Here is a 19,943-nt window from a genome sequence, read left to right as displayed (position 1 = left end):
AACGCCTTCTATTCTGCTTTTAACGCATCATCCTTTATTCACCTAAGTCATTAGTGCCAATGTGTATCATATAACAGATCACCCTGCTACTTTATGCCCCACAGACACTCTGCAGACCTCCCTATCCTTGCACCCGGGAGGCAACACATTATCCTGAAGTATTGTTTGTGACCACTGAAATGTTTATCTATTCCTCTTACAATTGATTTCCCAATTATTATAGCTATCCTGCACTAACTCCTCTTCTCCCTTGTAACATATCCAATTGTGGTGTAATGAATTTGGCTGTTGCTACTTTCCTCTGACAGGCATTCACCCTCAACAGCATCCAAAGTGGTATATCTATTTTGTAGGGAGTGGTCATAGGGGATTCCTGCACTGCCTGCCTGCGTTACTTTCCCTGCCTGATGGTCATCTGTTCCCTCTCTGCCTGAGAAGTGTTGGCCTGCAGAGTGACCACTTCTCTGCACTTACTATTTCTAACACGCTCAGCCTCACGAATGCTCCACAGTGTCGACAATTGTTGCTCCATCTCCCCAAACTCAGGATTCCAGGAGCAGCAACTGGGGACAGTTCATGCAAACATTCTAGTCCTGGACACTAGGACTGTGCCCAAATTCCCACAAACAGCAGGAGAAAAATACCACGTTCTTGATCTCTCTTCCCATGCCTTACTCCTTTAAACTCTTAGATTAACCTTAAAATCAAATATTAATTACTCTTGAGTGCATCTTCTCTGGACCTCTGCACTATTATCATTACAAATTACAAACCAAAAATAAAGACCTTACAAACTATGTGATTAAAAATAGTATAAATATTCACCCGGCCTTACTCAAGCATTCAGCCACTCCCTCTCCTCCATGTGATTTTTTAACAGTCTTGCCAAACTGCTGTTCTGTGAATTTGAATTCAGACTGAAGAGATTGTCCCTTCATACAATGCATTTTATTATTTTGGATTTAAAAACACGTTCAAGAAAGCACATCACACAATATGTTTTGGTGTTCCCAACTGAGGTGACCTAAGAGTCATACTGCCATAAACATCTACAGCACAGAAATAAACCTTTCAGCCCATCAAGTCAATATTCTGATCCTATTTCCACCACTTGGCCTACAGCTTGCTAAGCCTCAGCATTGTAAGTGCGCATCTAAATACTTCCAAAATGGTTTCTGCCTGTACCAACTTCACACGCACTGCCATCAGATTTCAACTATGAATGTAAAAATATTTCCTCGTATCCTCATTAAAGTCACAATTTTATACATCTCCCATGTCCCACCTCAGTCTCCGCTGCTCCAATGAGAAGAATTGCAGTTTGTCTAATCTCTCGTCATAACTAAAACTCTCCAACCCAAAGAACATTCTGACAAAATTCCCTTTGCAGGGCAATCACATCCCTTTGTTATGTGGATTCCAGAACTGCACACAGTACTCCAGCTGTGGCATCACCAGAAATTGGTGATCAGCGGTAAGTCCCGTTGCCTGATATCGTGCAAGAACCCATTCTTCACATCCTAGCTGAGCAGGCACTTTGCAAAATGTGAGTTGAAGTTTGAACCCTAGCTTCATCATAGTCTATGGTACGGTGGGCGGGGGTGGGGAAGGTGACAGACATTGGGAACATGAGAATTGAGAATGAGGGTGAATGAATGCGCTGGAGGAGGAGGGGCCGGATAAAGGGGGAGTGGTAGAGGGCGGAGAAATGGGCGTAACCATGCGCTAGGGTTTTCTTTGTGGGCGGGGCCATGTGGCGTTACACGTGAGGGGCGGGACATTTGTGGGCGTGGCCGGTGGTATTGTCCCTGGTAGGCGTGGCCAAGGCGCAGAGCTGGTGAGCGTAGGGACCGATGGGGGTGCGGTCGGGGGCGGGGTTGGCGATCGGGTCCAACGCGGGCGTGTTGAGGGGGTGGAGTTGGTGAGCGTGTGGGTCCGCCGTCGACGCGAACAGTAGGCGGGGCCTTCTGAGGTTGGGGCGAGCGATGCCGTGGCCTGCTGGGGCCGGAACCTTTGTTCAGGCGAGATTTTTCCCTTCCTTGCGGCGACTTTCCGTTTCCGGCCCGAGTGTCCGCTCTGAAATCAGTCCGAGTACGAATGGTGGTGGGAGGTAGTCGGAGAGACGGATGGAGTGGCGGGTAAGCGGGGCAAGGTGATGGGTGATGGGTGATGGGTGATGGGTGATGGGTGATGGGGGGGGGTGGCGCAGATCTCTGGGGAATTTGATGTTTGACAACCGGTAAAATGGCCCTCGTCATTGAGGACCCGTCATCCCGGGGCCGGGGAACAACATCCACAGGCCAAAGGTCTTCAGAACAACTCCCATTCCCGATTCCTAACCCTACTGATGGTGTACTGAGGGAGTGCCGCACTGTCGGAGGGAGTGTACTGAGGGAGTGCCGCACTGTCGGAGGGTCAGTACTGAGGGAGCGCCGCACTGTCGGAGGGTCAGTACTGAGGGAGTGCCGCACTGTCGGAGGGTCAGTACTGAGGGAGCGCCGCACTGTCGGACGGTCAGTACTGAGGGAGCGCCGCACTGTCGGACGGTCAGTACTGAGGGAGCGCCGCACTGTCGGACGGTCAGTACTGAGGGAGCGCCGCACTGTCGGAGGGTCAGTACTGAGGGAGCGCCACACTGTCAGAGGGTCAGTACTGAGGGAGCACCGCACTGTCAGAGGGTCAGTACTGAAGGTGTGCCACACTGTCGGAGGGTCAGTACTGAGCGAGTGCCACACTGTCGGAGGGTCAGTACTGAAGGTGTGCCGCACTGTCGGAGGGTCAGTACTGAGCGAGTGCCGCACTGTCGGAGGGTCAGTACTGAAGGTGTGCCGCACTGTCGGAGGGTCAGTACTGAAGGTGTGCCACACTGTCGGAGGGTCAGTACTGAGCGAGCGCCGCGCCGTCGGACGCGTCGGCGCGGAGGGAGCGCCGCGCCGTCGGTGGGGTCGGCGCGGAGGGAGCGCCGCGCCGTCGGAGGGGTCGGCGCGGAGGGAGCGCCGCGCCGTCGGAGGGGTCGGCGCGGAGGGAGCGCCGCGCCGTCGGAGGGGTCGGCGCGGAGGGGGGGTCGGCGCGGAGGGAGCGCCGCGCCGTCGGAGGGGTCGGCGCGGAGGGAGCGCCGCGCCGTCGGAGGGGTCGGCGCGGAGGGGGGGTCGGCGCGGAGGGAGCGCCGCGCCGTCGGAGGGGTCGGCGCGGAGGGAGCGCCGCGCCGTCGGAGGGGTCGGCGCGGAGGGAGCGCCGCGCCGTCGGAGGGGTCGGCGCGGAGGGAGCGCCGCGCCGTCGGAGGGGTCGGCGCGGAGGGAGCGCCGCGCCGTCGGGGGGGTCGGCGCGGAGGGAGCGCCGCGCCGTCGGAGGGGTCGGCGCGGAGGGAGCGCCGCGCCGTCGGAGGGGTCGGCGCGGAGGGAGCGCCGCGCCGTCGGAGGGGTCGGCGCGGAGGGAGCGCCGCGCCGTCGGAGGGGTCGGCGCGGAGGGAGCGCCGCGCCGTCGGAGGGGTCGGCGCGGAGGGAGCGCCGCGCCGTCGGAGGGGTCGGCGCGGAGGGAGCGCCGCGCCGTCGGAGGGGTCGGCGCGGAGGGAGCGCCGCGCCGTCGGAGGGGTCGGCGCGGAGGGAGCGCCGCGCCGTCGGAGGGGTCGGCGCGGAGGGAGCGCCGCGCCGTCGGAGGGGTCGGCGCGGAGGGAGCGCCGCGCCGTCGGAGGGGTCGGCGCGGAGGGAGCGCCGCGCCGTCGGAGGGGTCGGCGCGGAGGGAGCGCCGCGCCGTCGGAGGGGTCGGCGCGGAGGGAGCGCCGCGCCGTCGGAGGGAGCGCCGCGCCGTCGGAGGGGTCGGCGCGGAGGGAGCGCCGCGCCGTCGGAGGGGTCGGCGCGGAGGGAGCGCCGCGCCGTCGGAGGGGTCGGCGCGGAGGGAGCGCCGCGCTCCGGGGGGTCAAGGGCCTGGGAGTTTCACCTGCTCCTCATTGACTCCGGTTTTACCATGTTTGCTTGATGCTTTGTTTAGTCGATTTGTGTCTCCTTCTCAGATTGGTCCTGTTTGACTTGACCTCCCTTTTGGGTACAAAGACGTATCTGGATAATTGTCCACATTGTTGCATAGACTTAATTAATGTTTTCATTACTGTTTCAGCTTTTTTTGAGCTTTCGCTTGTTCTGAAGAAAATATTCAGTATCATTGCCATAACATTGTCAGGATGATTCTGCTAATGACATATCCTCTTGCACTTTTCACCGAACCAGTGTCGATACCCCAGCTATGATAAGCCATAAGTTTGGCGACTGTGTTGGAGTCCAATTCTAGGACTGCTGATGGCCCTATTGGCCTGTGAATGCCTTGACTTCAGTATCTAGATATGTTTGAAATTGACCCTCATAAGCATGGTGGCAGCATAGTGTGATGGAAAGTATCCTCATGTGAGGGAGAGGGATGTGAACTCCACAAGCGCTGTTTGGAATTCACTCTTACTCATACGGTCACAGACAGATGCTTCTTCTGCAAGAACATTGGTGAAAATGATCAAATATAGTTTCCGTCGTGTTTGTCCCCTTATTACCTACAGCTGTGTCCTTTAGGACCTAACTAGCTTGGTCAATCATCCTGCTGCTGAGTGCTGGACATTGACATCTCCCATCAGAGTACATTGTGTGCCCTTGCCCCACACGTTGTTTCATTGGAGGGTGCAGAAGGTGGTAATCCACAGGAGGTTTCCTTGAGAGATAATAAAATGTGAGGCTGGATGAACACAGCAGGCCAGCAGCATCTCAGGAGCACAAAAGCTGACGTTTCGGGCCTAGACCCTTCATCAGAGAGGGGGATGGGGAGAGGGAGCTGGAATAAATAGGGAGAGAGGGGGAGGCGGACAGAAGATGGAGAGTAAAGAAGATAGGTGGAGAGAGTGTAGGTGGGGAGGTAGGGAGGGGATAGGTCAGTCCAGGGAAGACGGACAGGTCAAGGAGGTGGGATGAGGTTAGTAGGTAGCTGGGGGTGCGGCTTGGGGTGGGAGGAAGGGATGGGTGAGAGGAAGAACCGGTTAGGGAGGCAGAGACAGGTTGGACTGGTTTTGGGATGCAGTGGGTGGGGGGGAAGAGCTGGGCTGGTTGTGTGGTGCAGTGGGGGGAGGGGACGAACTGGGCTGGTTTAGGGATGCAGTAGGGGAAGGGGAGATTTTGAAACTGGTGAAGTCCACATTGATACCATATGGCTGCAGGGTTCCCAGGCGGAATATGAGTTGCTGTTCCTGCAACCTTCGGGTGGCATCATTGTGGCAGTGCAGGAGGCCCATGATGGACATGTCATCTAGAGAATGGGAGGGGGAGTGGAAATGGTTTGCGACTGGGAGGTGCAGTTGTTTGTTGCGAACTGAGCGGAGGTGTTCTGCAAAGCGGTCCCCAAGCCTCCGCTTGGTTTCCCCAATGTAGAGGAAGCCGCACCGGGTACAGTGGATGCAGTATACCACATTGGCAGATGTGCAGGTGAACCTCTGCTTAATGTGGAATGTCATCTTGGGGCCTGGGATGGGGGTGAGGGAGGAGGTGTGGGGACAAGTGTAGCATTTCCTGCGGTTGCAGGGAAAGGTGCCGGGTGTGGTGGGGTTGGAGGGCAGTGTGGAGCGAACAAGGGAGTCACGGAGAGAGTGGTCTCTCCGGAAAGCTGACAGGGGAGGGGATGGAAAAATGTCTTGGGTGGTGGGGTCGGATTGTAAATGGCGGAAGTGTCGGAGGATAATGCGTTGTATCCGGAGGTTGGTAGGGTGGTGTGTGAGAACGAGGGGGATCCTCTTGGGGCCGTTGTGGCGGGGGTGGGGTGTGAGGGATGTGTTGCGGGAAATACGGGAGATGCGGCCAAGGGCGTTCTCGATCACTGTGGGGGGAAAGTTGCGGTCCTTAAAGAACTTGGACATCTGGGATGTGCGGGAGTGGAATGTCTTATCGTGGGAGCAGATGCGGCGGAGGCGGAGGAATTGGGAATAGGGGATGGAATTTTTGCAGGAGGGTGGGTGGGAGGAGGTGTATTCTAGGTAGCTGTGGGAGTCGGTGGGCTTGAAATGGACATCAGTTACAAGCTGGTTGCCTGAGATGGAGACTGAGAGGTCCAGGAAGGTGAGAGATGTGCTGGAGATGGCCCAGGTGAACTGAAGGTTGGGGTGGAAGGTATTGGTGAAGTGGATGAACTGTTCGAGCTCCTCTGGGGAGCAAGAGGCGGCGCCGATACAGTCATCAATGTACCGGAGGAAGAGGTGGGGTTTGGGGCCTGTGTAGGTGCGGAAGAGGGACTGTTCCACGTAACCTAGAAAGAGGCAGGCATAGCTGGGGCCCATGCGGGTGCCCATGGCCACCCCCTTAGTCTATAGGAAGTGGGAGGAATCGAAAGAGAAGTGGTTGAGTGTGAGGACGAGTTCAGCTAGGCGGATGAGAGTGTCGGTGGAGGGGGACTGGTCGGGCCTGCGGGACAGGAACAAGCGGAGGTTTCCTTGACCTTGTTTCACTTGATGTCTTTAGTCTTCATGGGGCCCATTATCATTATTGAGGACTCATACGGCAGCTGTTTCATCAGCTGAGGGAGGGTCGGATATCGTACTTGGTAATCAGCAGGAGGTTTCTTCGCCCAAATTTGACCTGATACCATGGCGCTTCATGGGATACAGAGCAATTGTTAAGGATCAGGCTGGACTGGAAAGGATGGAAGATATTTCTTCAAGGACTTCAGTGAATTTGTTTGGTTATGATGGCAATCCTTGAATGGTTTCATGGTCACAGTTAGACTACTTTTTAATTCCAGATTTATTAATTGAGATCAGATTTCACCACTTTCTCCAGTGGGATTCAAACCTACATCCTAGACGTTATCATAGATCTCTGGATTGTTCTTATGAGGGAACACTTTACTGTTGGAGACTCAATGCCAGTGAGCGCTGCACGCTGTGTGAGGGAGTTGGGAATGGGCAAGCGATGGAAGCTGGCTGTGTCACTGGAGTGCCACACATTTTTTGGGGGTTGAGTAGTGTCACGGAAGCACTACATTGTTGGGGGTGAGCAAGCTGCGCAGTGTCAGAGGGACACTGCATTGTTGTGGGGTGAGATGGAAGAGGGAGAGACATGCCATCCTTAAAATGGAGTGTCAACCTAGGGGCCTAGTTAACTCCTCAGGCAGATTGTAAAATTTCCCTGATGGAATTGCTGTGGCTTTTACTTCCACAGTTTCCCTGATTAGTTTTCCTTTATTTTAATGTCAGCTTTTCGGGCAGACGTTGTGTGTGGAACACTTGTTCCTATGACATCATGAATGGTGAGCCCACAATCCTCAGGCGCCATTCATGAGCTCACAGAAGTGGCAAGAAAGTGACTTTAGACAGATACCTGCTTGTTGGCTCCTTCGCCAGTATTAGATCTAAATTGATCAACAGCACGGTGCAACTAACGAGATAACAGTAAGTGTAGACATCCAGGTTCCTGCAGCATCTGGGACTTAGGCAGGGACAGTTCGGTCAGTCAGTCAAAGAGGTTCCAAGAATTTTAAACTCAGATTAGATTTGCACACACCCATGACTGCAGTTCCAAGTGCCTGTTACGCCCACGCTGTCTGGCAGTTTCACAGAGGCATACTTTTGTAACCTGTCATTTGCAAATGGTCTATGGATTAACAATGGTGGATTTAATAGCTGATTATTTCGACTCCTTCTCAAAAAGTGTTTACAGCAATGTACCCTTGCTTTGGTGAACTCATTCTGTTTTTGACTTTGGGGCATTGCAATTGGTTCATGTTGCGCAGGAGCATTTGGAATGTTATTGTTTGCAGGAGGTCCCTTGGCAGTGTTGTTTAGAAGACAAAACATGCAGTGTTTTTGAAGCGTTGCAGCTGTCTTGCATTGGTGCTTACCAAAACATTCTTGGCAACACAACAGTGTGGCTGCTTCTCCTCCCAGACACCTCAGAGTATAGACGCACGCGCATGCACACCTCCCAACAGAGGTACGCTTGCTTTTCCAAAATCACTCCCCCATGGTCAGTTCTGTTCCTTTGTATGGCTACGGTTTACTGTTATAGTTTCAGAAACATTGCATCTATTTTGCACATAGCAAGCTTCCACACATGAAATGCCCAGATGATCTGTTTTCACGATTTAGGACCAATGTTTCCTCCAGACATTGAGACGGACTCTGCTGCTGTTCTGTGCAAGTGTCGCTGAGGAATGTTTTACTTGCGAGTAGAAAGATAGAAACATAGAGTCAAATCTTGTCTGAAAGAGGAATTTCTGACAGTGCAGCTGATGCCGAGTAATGCATTAACAATGCAACCTGGATGACAAGTTCACATACCTGGATTGTGGAGTTTAACCCATAAACGCTTGGCTTGAGGTCAACAGAATTAACAAACTCTTAACAAAGAAAAAACAAGAAGAGACAAATGTTCAAATCCAGAACAGAAATAGAACTTTTTTTGGTCTTGTGTCCTGCTTCTCCCTGTCCATCTTGGGGTTTAATCCACTATGTGATTGAGCCTAGCATTAGAAAAGTAGTTGGGGAGGTGACTCCGCTAACTTTGTGCTGAGGAAAATTATTCTGTTGTGCTGTGAAGTGCAGGTAGGTGGTTCATGCATGCAAACTGCATGTGTCATTCATATCTGCTTATTTGAATGATCTGAACTTTATTTTAGCACTGAATTGCTGCTTTCCTGTTATTCAAATTCTTGGGTGAGTGGGAATATTTTTGAATGGAAGAAATGTTATCACAGTGCTGCAGATTTGAGGTGGCTCGACTACATCAATCTGCAAACAGATCTTGTTGGGCCCGATTTCAGCTTCACTGCCCGTTGGGGAAACTAATGGGAGCTGGGGCAGCATAGGTTTTGCATCCTGTCTAATTTTACTCCCAACAAGAACAAGTTGCATTTATAATGTGCTTTTATGGTAATATGTGGTCCCAAGTGACTTCACAGGAGCAGAATTTAACACTGAGTGATAGAAAAAAGGGTCAGATGACCAAATTAACTGAGTGTTAGCCTTGGTCCGATGTGTTATGCAACGAGTCCCAATCAGAACTCTCGGTTTTAAGATCAGTCCCAGATACGGGAGGCCCATGAGCTAAACGGACATGCCCAGTGGCAGTACTGGGATGTCTGGTAGTGGTGGTGTCTTCTGGATGAAGCATTAAACCCAAGGATCTCTCTGTTCTCTCAGATGGATAGGAAAGATCCTCAGTTGCATTTTTCTCATCTATAGGGGATCCCGCTGCCTTGGCCAATATTTATCCCTTCGCTATCATTATTTAAAAAGATGGTCAGCTTATTGTTATGTAACTGACTGTGAGACTTCGCTGAGCACAAATTGTCTGTTGTATTTCCTACTTCAGTTGTATTTCATTAGCTGTAAACTTTAGGATGTCCTGAGGTTATTAAAGCACGTTTGTGCTTTTTAGGCCTTTGCTCGCTTCTACGCACTGTTCTGTACCATTTATCGTGCTGTGTGACTCGGTGACCTCTGTCCTGTGCCTTTCATCCGTTCCTTGTCTGTCTGGGTTCTTAATGTTATTGTTTACCAAAGGTTGAGTTGTTACCATGATTACCATGTTTGGTCACTGTAACCGCACTGAACATTGTGACCTTGCGTGTTATGACACTAATTTGCATTTTATATGGATCCTTTTAAGATCATAAAACACCCAAAGGTATTTGGAATGTAGACGATTATGGCAAATTGCCTTGAAATTTAATACAATTGAGTCATTAGTCAGTCTTTTTAAGTAAAAACAAATGTTGCTGAAGAAACTCTGGGTCTGACTGCATCTTTGGAACAAGATACAGAGTTAGCATTTCAAGTTCAATGTGACTTCTTTGGAACCCAAGTTTCTCCTACACTTACCTATTTTTATTTCAGATCTCTAGCATCAACAGTACTTTGCTTTTATTGGAGTTAAGGTTCAGACTGAAGTATCACATAGACGCAGTCCAGGTAAAGCTGGCAGGATTTCTTCCCTAAAATACAACAGTAAACTGCTTGGGTTCTGATGACAATCCAGCAACTTCATAACCATTTATGAATTTTATTTTTGCCCTGGAAGTGAAATTCTGGAAATGGCACATCAGGAGTTGAATTTCTCTGCATTGTCTGGATTACAAGTCTGGTAACACAATGCCTCATTACTGTACCCTGTCAAAGTCCAAAACCTGTTGGACTATAACCTGGTGTTGTGTGATTTCTGACCTTGCCCATCCCAGTTCAACGCCAGCACCTCCACATCATTAACACCACAAACTGCTGGCTCAAAATGGAGATGATCTCGAAGAAGATCACACATATCGACACAGACATGAAGTTTCTGCAGAGATGCAAGAAAGCAGAGAAGATCCCGAAAGGACTGCAGAGCACAAACCCACTCAAATCGACCTACAACACAGACTACACTGAGAGACTCTGCTGCCTCACCTCTAGCACAGTCCTCAATTATCTCGTACACCAGCTCCACAGCAGATGCCACAACCTTGAAATCGAGATAGAGTCCGTATTCTCAGCTTGCGGCAGACCCAGCTACGAGACACTGCCAGGGAGGGGGGTGGGCAACGGAACTATGCCACCTACATGCACACCAATGACAGGAAACTAAGAAACTTGGCATCACCATCAGCAGTAATCAAGCCTCTCCTGGTACCACGGTTGAAACCAGTTCTACAACAGGAAACCCATTGCCAAATTATCTGACCCTTCAAAACTCAATTTCTGCTCCACTACCAAAAAGGGCCCCGTAAATCTCTCAGTAGACACAGAGGAATTCATCAGAGGCGAATGAGGCTCCAGGTTTTTTTGCACAAACCCCAGGATGTCAACAGCAAGCCCAAAGAGACAGCCAGTGAACTGGAGCAGTCGACAGGGAGATCCATAGTGTAGCAGCCAATGAAGAAAAACTGAAAGCTTGTGGTTCACGTAAACCTGTTGGACTATAACATGGTGTTCTGTGATTTGACCTTGTCCACCCTGGTCCAACACCGGCACCTCCACATCCTGTCAAAGGTAGCAAGAGCTCAGCTGGGACAGTGTATCCCGATAATTCCATGATAATTATCATGCTTCAGTGCTTGGAGAGAACGCTATGTGAGGGTAAGGCTCTGAATATCCTGGGGAGCCAAACCTTTGGTATGGCACATGATGGTGTGCAGGAGGTCATGTAGAAAGTGACTTGTGCCGTATATTCTGGAGGCAATCACCAAATTGCTGGAATTAAACAGCCATCCTTATCATGGAGCTTTTGAGGTAGAAATGGTGGAACATTTCAACCTTAGTATGAAATTTGAGGCACTGCTGTGTCATTCTGGGTTTTTTTAAAACTTTATTTCTGGACATGGGCATCACCGGCTGGGTCAGTACTTATTTCCTGTTCCCTGGTTGCCCTTGAGAAGACGGTAGTGAACTACTGTCTTGAACGTTTGGCACTATGACTGTATCAAACATTTTATTTATTTTAGTTACTGTCAAGTGTACTTTGTTACAAAATACAGTGAAAAATATAGCAGTGTCACCACTCTCTGATGCTATTTTAGAGCACAGAAAAATAAACTAAAACCAAGAATATAGAGGCAAAAGAATAAAGAAATAAACCTCAAGTTTACAGTCCTTCTTGTAAAGTGCTTAGCCATAGGCCTGGAGCGGCCAGCCACAAATCCCTTGGTGAGCTGCCAGGACAAGAGCCACCTCCATTGACGCTGCCAACACCCTGAGTCCCCACTAGAACATAGAACACGACAGCGCAGTACAGGCCCTTTGGCCCTCGATGTTGTGCCGACCTGTGAAACCAAACTGAAGCCCATCTAACCTACACTATTCCATTATCGTCCATATGTTTATCCAATGACCATTTAAATGCCTTTAAATTTAGTGACTCTACTACTGTTGCAGGCAGGGCTTTCCACGCCCTTACTACTGTCTGAGGAAATAACTCAGAAACTGAGTAAAAAAACACTGGACCTTGCCAATGCAGCTGCCTGCGATGCCGCTGAGCCCGGCTTTGGCCTAAACCCGAACTCACGTCTACCACCAAGAGGATGCTCTGGGCCCACCTCTCCACTGAAGTCAGCATTGATGCTAATCGATCTCGAACTGGGCCCAAATTTGTCTGCACTGCCACCTCCATGTGTTTGTGCTGAACGCAGCTGCTGTGGGGAACCCAAACTCACCTCTGCCACAGCAGCCGTGAATTGACGCTGGGCCCTCCTCGTTGATCCAGAAGCTGCCAGGAGATGAAACTTGCCTCTGATACCTCCGCCCGAGTCCACACTGGGCTCACCTCGCTGCCACTAATGCTGTTGTTGCAACAGAGTTCTTCACAACAGGTAAGTAAAAAGGAAGAGAGAAAAGAAAAATGGATGGAGCTGACAAGCTCCACGCTCAGGAGCCTTATTCTGCCACTGTCTTGCCATTAATTTATTTACAAATTGCTTGGTAATTTGTACTTGAGGGTTTTGAGCAGTGGATTTCATGTTGTAAGTTTGACACCAATTTTGTGCATATAAGTGATTTTGTTTCCCTGTCCAGGGAAGGGGCGGAACTTGACCAGACTTCTAACTGTGACTGGACCTAGTTGCTGACCAGTAACTGCTGCTGCATAAGCATGTGCGAGGTGCACAGCACACATGTTGTTTTCAGTTTGGCTGTTCTTGGATCCCCACCTAATCCGTGTGATAATCTTATTTTAAAATACATTCATTGTCTAGCCTTTGTTAGTCAGATTAACATCAGAGTTTAATTTGTTGATTTGCCTTTATCTGTAATCACTTCAGATACCTAATGAGATGGAGACGATGCAGATTATTGCCAAATCAAACTCCAGGAAGAGACGGAAGGACGGAATAGGACCCAATGGTACCACTGATGATGATGCTAGCCCAATGAAAATTGCACGACCAGTAAGTCTGGAGAAAGTCATCCACTTAGACTGATCTAACACCAGGACCTAACATAACATTAGAGTCCAGTAGAATTGTGGGATACACTGATATAAAATGGTAGGATTAATTTCAGCAAGTGTTTAGCAGTGAGTTATTTAGATGGCGACAATTTTTAAATCTTGAGGAATTTTGCTTCATTTATTGCTTGAAAATTTACAGCCATTTGACCAAACAGTGCTTACACTCCACACAAGCTTTACCTCCACCCACTGAAATTTGTTATCCTCTCCCTGGCCCCTTTATCAACACATCTTTCTGTTTCCTCCTTCCTTACATTCTTATGAAGCCTCCCCTCAAGTGAGCCTGTTCTATACACCTCAGTCACATCTTCGTGGAAGCTCCATGTTCTCACCGCTCTGAAGTACTCATTTTTTTAAAATCCCAATATTGGGTTTCGACTGGCATTATGGCCTCTAGAATTGGTCTTCCTCACATTTGGAAACAGCATCTGTATCTGTCCTATCAAACTCATTCATAATTTTAAAATTCTGTCCAAGGCCATCCTTCCATTTGTTTTATAGGAAAGGACCCTCGCCTGTTCGGTTTTCCCTGTTATTTCTATTTCTCATTTCTGATAGCAACCTTGCAAATCTTTTTCATACCTTCCCTTCCTCAGTGTTTCATTTTTGTTTTATAAAATAGAGACTGATCCTTCTAAGTGGTCTAGCCAAGGTTTGATTCATACAAACAGTTGAATGTACGAATGAAGAGGTGGAGTAGGTCATTTGACCCCGTTGAGCCTGCTTCACTGTTCAATGTGATCGTGGTGATCAGGTCACTCCATTCTCCTATCTGCCTCCAATAATCTTTCACACCCTTGCACAAGCTTAATGCAATTCTTCTCTCATTAAGGATGACCAGCCTCCTTCAACCACCCCAACTCCCCATGCAATGTTTGCTTTATTATCCATTGCTGTTTTGTGAGTTACAAGCCAATAATTCAACATCTCTCTTCCTTGAACTCATGAAGACCTATTATTCATGTGATATATGATCTCCCAGTACTTCCTGCTAAAATATGCCAGCACATAGTTAGCCATGTGCAAATAAATGCGTAGCCACGTACACATTCTGAAACTTTATCATTGTCTTAAGGAGTGGAAGTCAGATAAATCGTGCTTCAATTTGCAGTGAATGCACATATAATGCAGGGGTCTCGTGGCTTCGACTCCCTCCTCAGCCCAGCCTGACCTGATACTGTCTTTGACGCCGACTCTCTCCTTTGAAATCACCCCCACCCCACTCTGATGTCAACTTCCTCCCTCATTCAGCCCCACTCGTCCCTCAGTCTGACCTTATTCCTTCCTCTGTTCCTGATCCAACTCCCTCCTAGGCTCAATTCTATCCAGGGTTCAGTTATTACATGGCTTTGTTTTCATTGGACCCAAGTGACTGCATACAATGGACTTTCACCATATTTATTGAACTGTTCTCCTTGTTAGTTACACCCTCAATTTTGTGTCATGTGCAGATTCAATAGAATGGCTGATCTGAATTCTGAGTCTAAAACGTTCATATAAATGGTGAACAACAATGGAATGTCAATTTCTACACCTTGTCAATCTGACCAGATGCCCTTGCCACTGCTCACTCTTGCACTTGCTATTACAGACTTTCTCACTTGCATCCATCTGCGAGAAAATTGGGGCCTCAGTTTGTCATCTCTTCCAAAGGAACTCTAATGCTATTACATTCAAACATTAGAGTGAGAGCTTGGACTTTTGTGCTCAAGTCTCCAGAGGCAAAAATACTATCCTCGTGGTAATGACTGACACTGGGCAGCTGGTGTCTGTTGATTTGTTCGCTCAGTATGCCGTGCCTTCAGGAGAGGAGAGAACAATAGATGCTTTCACTTGGCAGGCAAGTTGCTGACTTATTGTGAGGCATTTGTGCTAAAGCTATTTTTGATAATCCAGCTAGCCTTAAAACACAACTCTAATTGTTCTTACACTGCGTATTGACATTAGGTTCAAGAGTAAACTTGTGACAAGTGTACAAAACAGAATGTTCCCTATTTTTATGAATTATCAATATGTACAGGATTATGGGACATTCTGACACTGACATGAGCTATTTGGCTCATCTGTTTCACATGGATTCTTCACTTGAGCCCACCCTGTCCCTCATTATTTAAAAATAAACAAATTCATGTGTTGCTGGTGTGGCTGGTAAAGCCAACAGTTATTGTTCATCCCTCACTACCCTTGAATATGGTACTGAGTTGCCTTGGACCCTTGCAGTCTGAATGGTATAAATATACCCACAATGCTTTTGGGGCAGGAGTTCAGAATTTGACTCAAATGATCTTAGGAATTATGATATAGTTCCATATTGGATGTAGCCTATGATTCAAGGGAGAGCTTGGAACTGGTGGTATTCTCACGTGCCTGTTACTCCTCTTCTGTGTGATAGAGGCCACAGTTTTCAAGGGTTGCCCAAGCAGGTTTAATGTGTTATATGTTGGATCTTGTAGATGGCACATACTTCCACTGTGTGCCGTGGTGGAGAGAGTTAATGTTAAATTTGGTGCTGAACAAGTGATCTGCTTTGACATGGATGACATTGAGCTGTTCTGTATTATTGCTGCTGCTCTCAACCAGAACTCCAAATTGAAGTTACCTATGATAATTGTGTTGCCATGTTCCAAATTTCTTTCATCTCCTGATTAATACCATGCCCATGCTGCCACTACTATTTGGTGGCCTATAAATAGCTCCAAACAATACCTGCTGACCTTTTCTACTTTTTGGCTCCATTCAAACAATCCAACGTTTGTTCCTCCACTCTGAAATTCTCCCTTGCTAATGTACTAAAGCCATCTCTCAGTAGGGATGCTGTCTGACCTCTTCCTTTTTACTTTTCCTAAATGTCAGTGTTCTTGGATATTCAGCTCTTCATCTTGGTCACCCTGTAGATATGTTCCTGTAATGGCAATTAAATTGTATCCATTTGCCTCAATTTGTGCGTTTGGATCATTCAGGTGGGAATCAAGAATGTGCTGGCTCAACCAGCAAAGCCCACATTCCATGCATAAATAAAAAGTCTTTCTTGAATTTTTCTTCATTCTGTTCTTATTTAATGCCTGGCATTGCTTTGTCTGTTTTATTTTTTTTGCTGGCTGCTGTGCAACTTCCTTTTCCTAAATTTGCTTCCTTGAATTGAAACACTCTCTTAGGTTCACATTTCCCTGCGGATCTAGTTTAAACCCTCCCTGTGATGATACTAGCAAATATCCCTGTGAGGATGTTTAACCCTGGTCCTGCCAAAATACAGCCTATCTATCTTGCATTGGTCCCAATACCACAAATCTGATGCCCTCCCTCCTACACCAGGCCACATGTTCAATTTTTTAATTCTCTGGTTTTTATGCTCACTAGCACTGGGACTAGGAGCAATTCTGAGATTGCTACATCGGGTATCCTCATTTTCCAGTTTCCTTCCTAGCTTCTTGTGGCTGCTTTGAAGATCTAATTTCCCTTGTTACCTAACTTAGTGTTATCAATGTGAACCATGACGTCTGACTCTTTACTATCCCCTAGAAGCATGGCCTACAACTGTTCTGTGATATCCATGACCTTATTCCAGGGAACACCCTCTGCCAAATTAGTTTAAATGCTCCTCAATGGCACTAGCAAATCAATCCATAAAAACATTTGTCCCTGGTCTGTTGAAGTGCCACCTGTCTGATTTGTAAAGGTGGCCTCTCCCCTAGGGCTGCCCCAGATGTCCCAACAATTTAAGGCATATATCCTGTACTCCTTTCCTTCCCTTCCCTGCCCTCCCCCACCTTCCCTTCATACCTCACCCACCTGTCAGCCCACCTGATATATATAATATACATACACATATTCTCACACTGAGTTACAGGGCTCTACAACATGGAAACAGCCCTGTCGACCCAACTCGTTAATATGCCGCCCAGATATCCTAAATTGATCTCGTCCCATTTGCCAGCATTTGGCCCATATCACTCTTAAACTTTTCCTTTCCATCTACTCATCCAGACGCCTTTTAAACATTGTCATTTTACCAGCCTTTGCCGCCTCCTCTGGCAGCTCATTCCATTCAGGCACCACCTTCTGTGTGAAAAGGTTGCCCCTTAGGTCCCTTTTACATCTTTCCCCTCTCACATTCAACCTATACCTTCTAGTTTTGAAAGCCTCTTCCCCCAGGGAAAAGACCTTGTCTATTCACTCTATCCATGCCCCTCATGATTTTATAAATCTCTATAAGGTCAAATCTTAGCCTCCAATGGTCCAGGGAAAATAGTCCCAGCCTTTTAAGCCTCTCCCTATCAGTGAAACCCTCCAACCCTTGCTTACACACGCTGACCCCCTCCCTCTTTCCCCCCCCCCAACAATTGCGCACTACTGTTTCTCTCTCCCTCTCTCTCTTGCGCGCATGCATGCATCTCCATCTCTCTCTGTCTTTCCCGTGCGCGTGCTCGCACACCCCCGTCTCTCTCTGAAAAGAGCTGTACTCAAAAAGCTTGTGAATTTAAATAAACCTGTTGAACTATACGTGTGCCTTCCGACTTTAACTAATTGACGATAGATTTTAGTTAACGGGGCCATTTTGAGGATGGTTATCTGTAACTAGTGGAGTGGCGCAGAGATCAATGCTGGGGGCCAGAATTATTTACAATATATATCAATGATTTGGATTTGGAAAATCAATACTGCAGCCACGTTTGCAACTGACAAAAAGAAGTAAAGTTGCCTTTGTCCCAGAGGACCAAAGTGGCTGTTCTCGTATTAGAGAGAGATGACTGGTGAATTTAACCTGAGGGCTATCACATCTCAGCTGGGACATGAGATTAAGAAGAAATGGCCTTCGTGGTGACCTCAGCTGGTCCGGGAATCGAACCTGTGCTGTTGGCATTATCCTGTGTAACAAACCAGCTGTCCAGCCAACTGACCTAACCAAACTCCATGAAATAATCCCAGAGGACCACAGAGATGCGTTCTCATTCAGAGAAAATGAGAGGGGACAGGTGGTGGTTTAACCTAAGGATCACCATTCTGCAGGCAAGGGGTGAGGACAAAAGGTGCGACTGTCATGATAAACTCCGGCTGTAAGGGAATGAAACCCATGCTGTTAGCATCTCTGTATTGCAAACCAGCCGTCAACTAACTGACTCGCATCAGGCAGTTCAAAAATAGGTGTGAATGCAAGCAGCGAGGATGACTGAGAAATCTGCACAGTTGACTGGTTGAGCAACAGGGCTGATGGAAAGTAATGTGGTAAAATATGAGGTTGTGTATTTTGAAGGTAGAATTGAGGAGCTAAAGATTATTTGAATAGAGAAGGACTGCAGAAAGCTGCAGCAGAGAGATATTTAGAAATCCTTGATCATAAATCCCAAAAAAGCTAGCATATACGTTCAGCAGGTATTAGGGAAGGCACATGGAACATTAGTCTTTACTTCAAAGGGAATGGAGTACAAAAGTAGGGAAGTCCTGTAAAAGCCATGCAAGGCACTAGTCCTCAGCTGGAATACAGGGAGCAGGTTTGGGTTACTTATCTAAAGAATTATACACTGGCATAGGTGACAATCCAGAGAAGGTTACCAGTTTGATGCCAGGTATGGTGGGGGGAGAACCTGTCTTCGTAGGAGGGATTGAGTAGGTTAGACCTGTATTAATTTGAATTTAGAATACTGAAAGGTGACCTTATTGGAAAATACAACATTCAAGGTAAGATACGAGGTATGTGGGCAAGTTGTTTTCCCTCTTAGGAGAGTCAAGGAATAGAGGGCATAATCTCAATAAGGGACAGCCATTTAAGACAAATGATGAAGAATGTAGAAGCTGGTTTGTTAGCTATACTCAAGGCTGTGACAGACAGACAGATCAGTAGGGAAGAGATAATGGGAACTGCAGATGCTGGAGAATCTGAGACAACACGGTTGAGAGCTGGATGAACACAGCAGGCCAAGCAGCATCATAGGAGCAGGAAAGCTTGACATTTCGGGCTTAGACCCTTCTTCAGAAATGGGGGAGGGGAAAGGGGTTTTGAAATAAATTGGGAGAGAGGGGGAGGTGGATAGAAGATAAATAGAGGAAAAGATAGGTGGAGCGGAGATAGACTGGCCAAAGAGGCAGGGATGGAGCCATTAAAGGTGAGTGTAGGTGGGGCGGTAGGGAGGAGATAGGGCAGTCCAGGGAGGAGGGACAGGTCAAGGGGGCGGGATGAGGTTAGTAGGTAGGAGATGGGGTTAGGGCTTGAGATGGGAGGAGGGGATAGTTGGGAGGAAGGACAGGTTCGGGAGGCAGGGACAAGCTGGGCTGGTTTTGGGATGCAGTGGAGGGAGGCGGGATTTTGAAGCTTGTGAAGTCCACATTGATACCATTAGGCTGCAGGGTTCCCAAGCGGAATATGAGTTGCTGTTCCTGCAACCTTTGGGTAGCATCATTGTGGCATTGAAGGAGGCCCAGGATGGACATGTCATCTGTGGAATGGGAGAGGGAGTTGAAGTGGTTCGCGACTGGGAGATGCAGTTGTTTCGTGCGAACTGAGCGCAGGTGTTCTGCAAAGCGGTCCCCAAGCCTCCGCTTGGTTTCCCTGATGTAGAGGAGGCCACAACGGGAACAGTGGATGCACACGTTAGCAGATGTGTAGATGTGGAAAGTTGTCTTGGGGCCTGGGATGGGGGTGAGGGGGGTGGTGTCGGGGCAGGCATGGCACTTCCTGCAGTTGCACAGAAAAGTGCCGGTGTGGTGGGGCTGGAGGGGAGTGTGGAGCGGATAAGGGAGTCGTGGAGCCAGTGGTCCCTCCGGAAGGCACATTCCCTCGGTTCGCACGAAACAACTGCACCTCCTAGCCACGACCCACTTCAACTCCTTCTCCCATTCCACAGATGACGTCCATCCTGGGCCTCCTGCAGCGCCACAACAATGCTACCCGAAGGTTGCAGGAACAGCAACTCGTATTCCGCTTGGGAACCCTGCAGCCCAGTGGCGTCAATGTGGACTTCACAAGCTTCAAAATCCCCCCTCCCCTACGACATCCTAAAACCAGCCCAG

At 48.5% G+C, this 19,943-nt stretch overlaps 1 protein-coding gene across 1 annotated transcript in view; it reads left to right on the top strand.

Moving 5' to 3' along the window:
* The first annotated feature begins 1,952 nt into the window (after nt 1–1,952).
* LOC125457587 (choline-phosphate cytidylyltransferase A-like) overlaps nt 1,953–19,943 on the top strand; it is a 56,855-nt gene continuing 38,864 nt past the window's right edge. Inside the window, exons 1-2 of the mRNA XM_048542015.2 lie at nt 1,953–2,138; nt 12,751–12,876. Coding sequence (XP_048397972.2) covers nt 2,127–2,138; nt 12,751–12,876 — 138 coding nt within the window. The 5' untranslated portion in view covers nt 1,953–2,126. The remainder of the gene's footprint in view (nt 2,139–12,750; nt 12,877–19,943) is intronic.

Source organism: Stegostoma tigrinum, chromosome 14 (assembly GCF_030684315.1).
Source record: "Stegostoma tigrinum isolate sSteTig4 chromosome 14, sSteTig4.hap1, whole genome shotgun sequence".
Taxonomy (NCBI): domain Eukaryota; kingdom Metazoa; phylum Chordata; class Chondrichthyes; order Orectolobiformes; family Stegostomatidae; genus Stegostoma; species Stegostoma tigrinum.
Note: the sequence above shows the minus strand (reverse complement) of the source record. Positions and strands in the feature narration are given on the sequence as shown.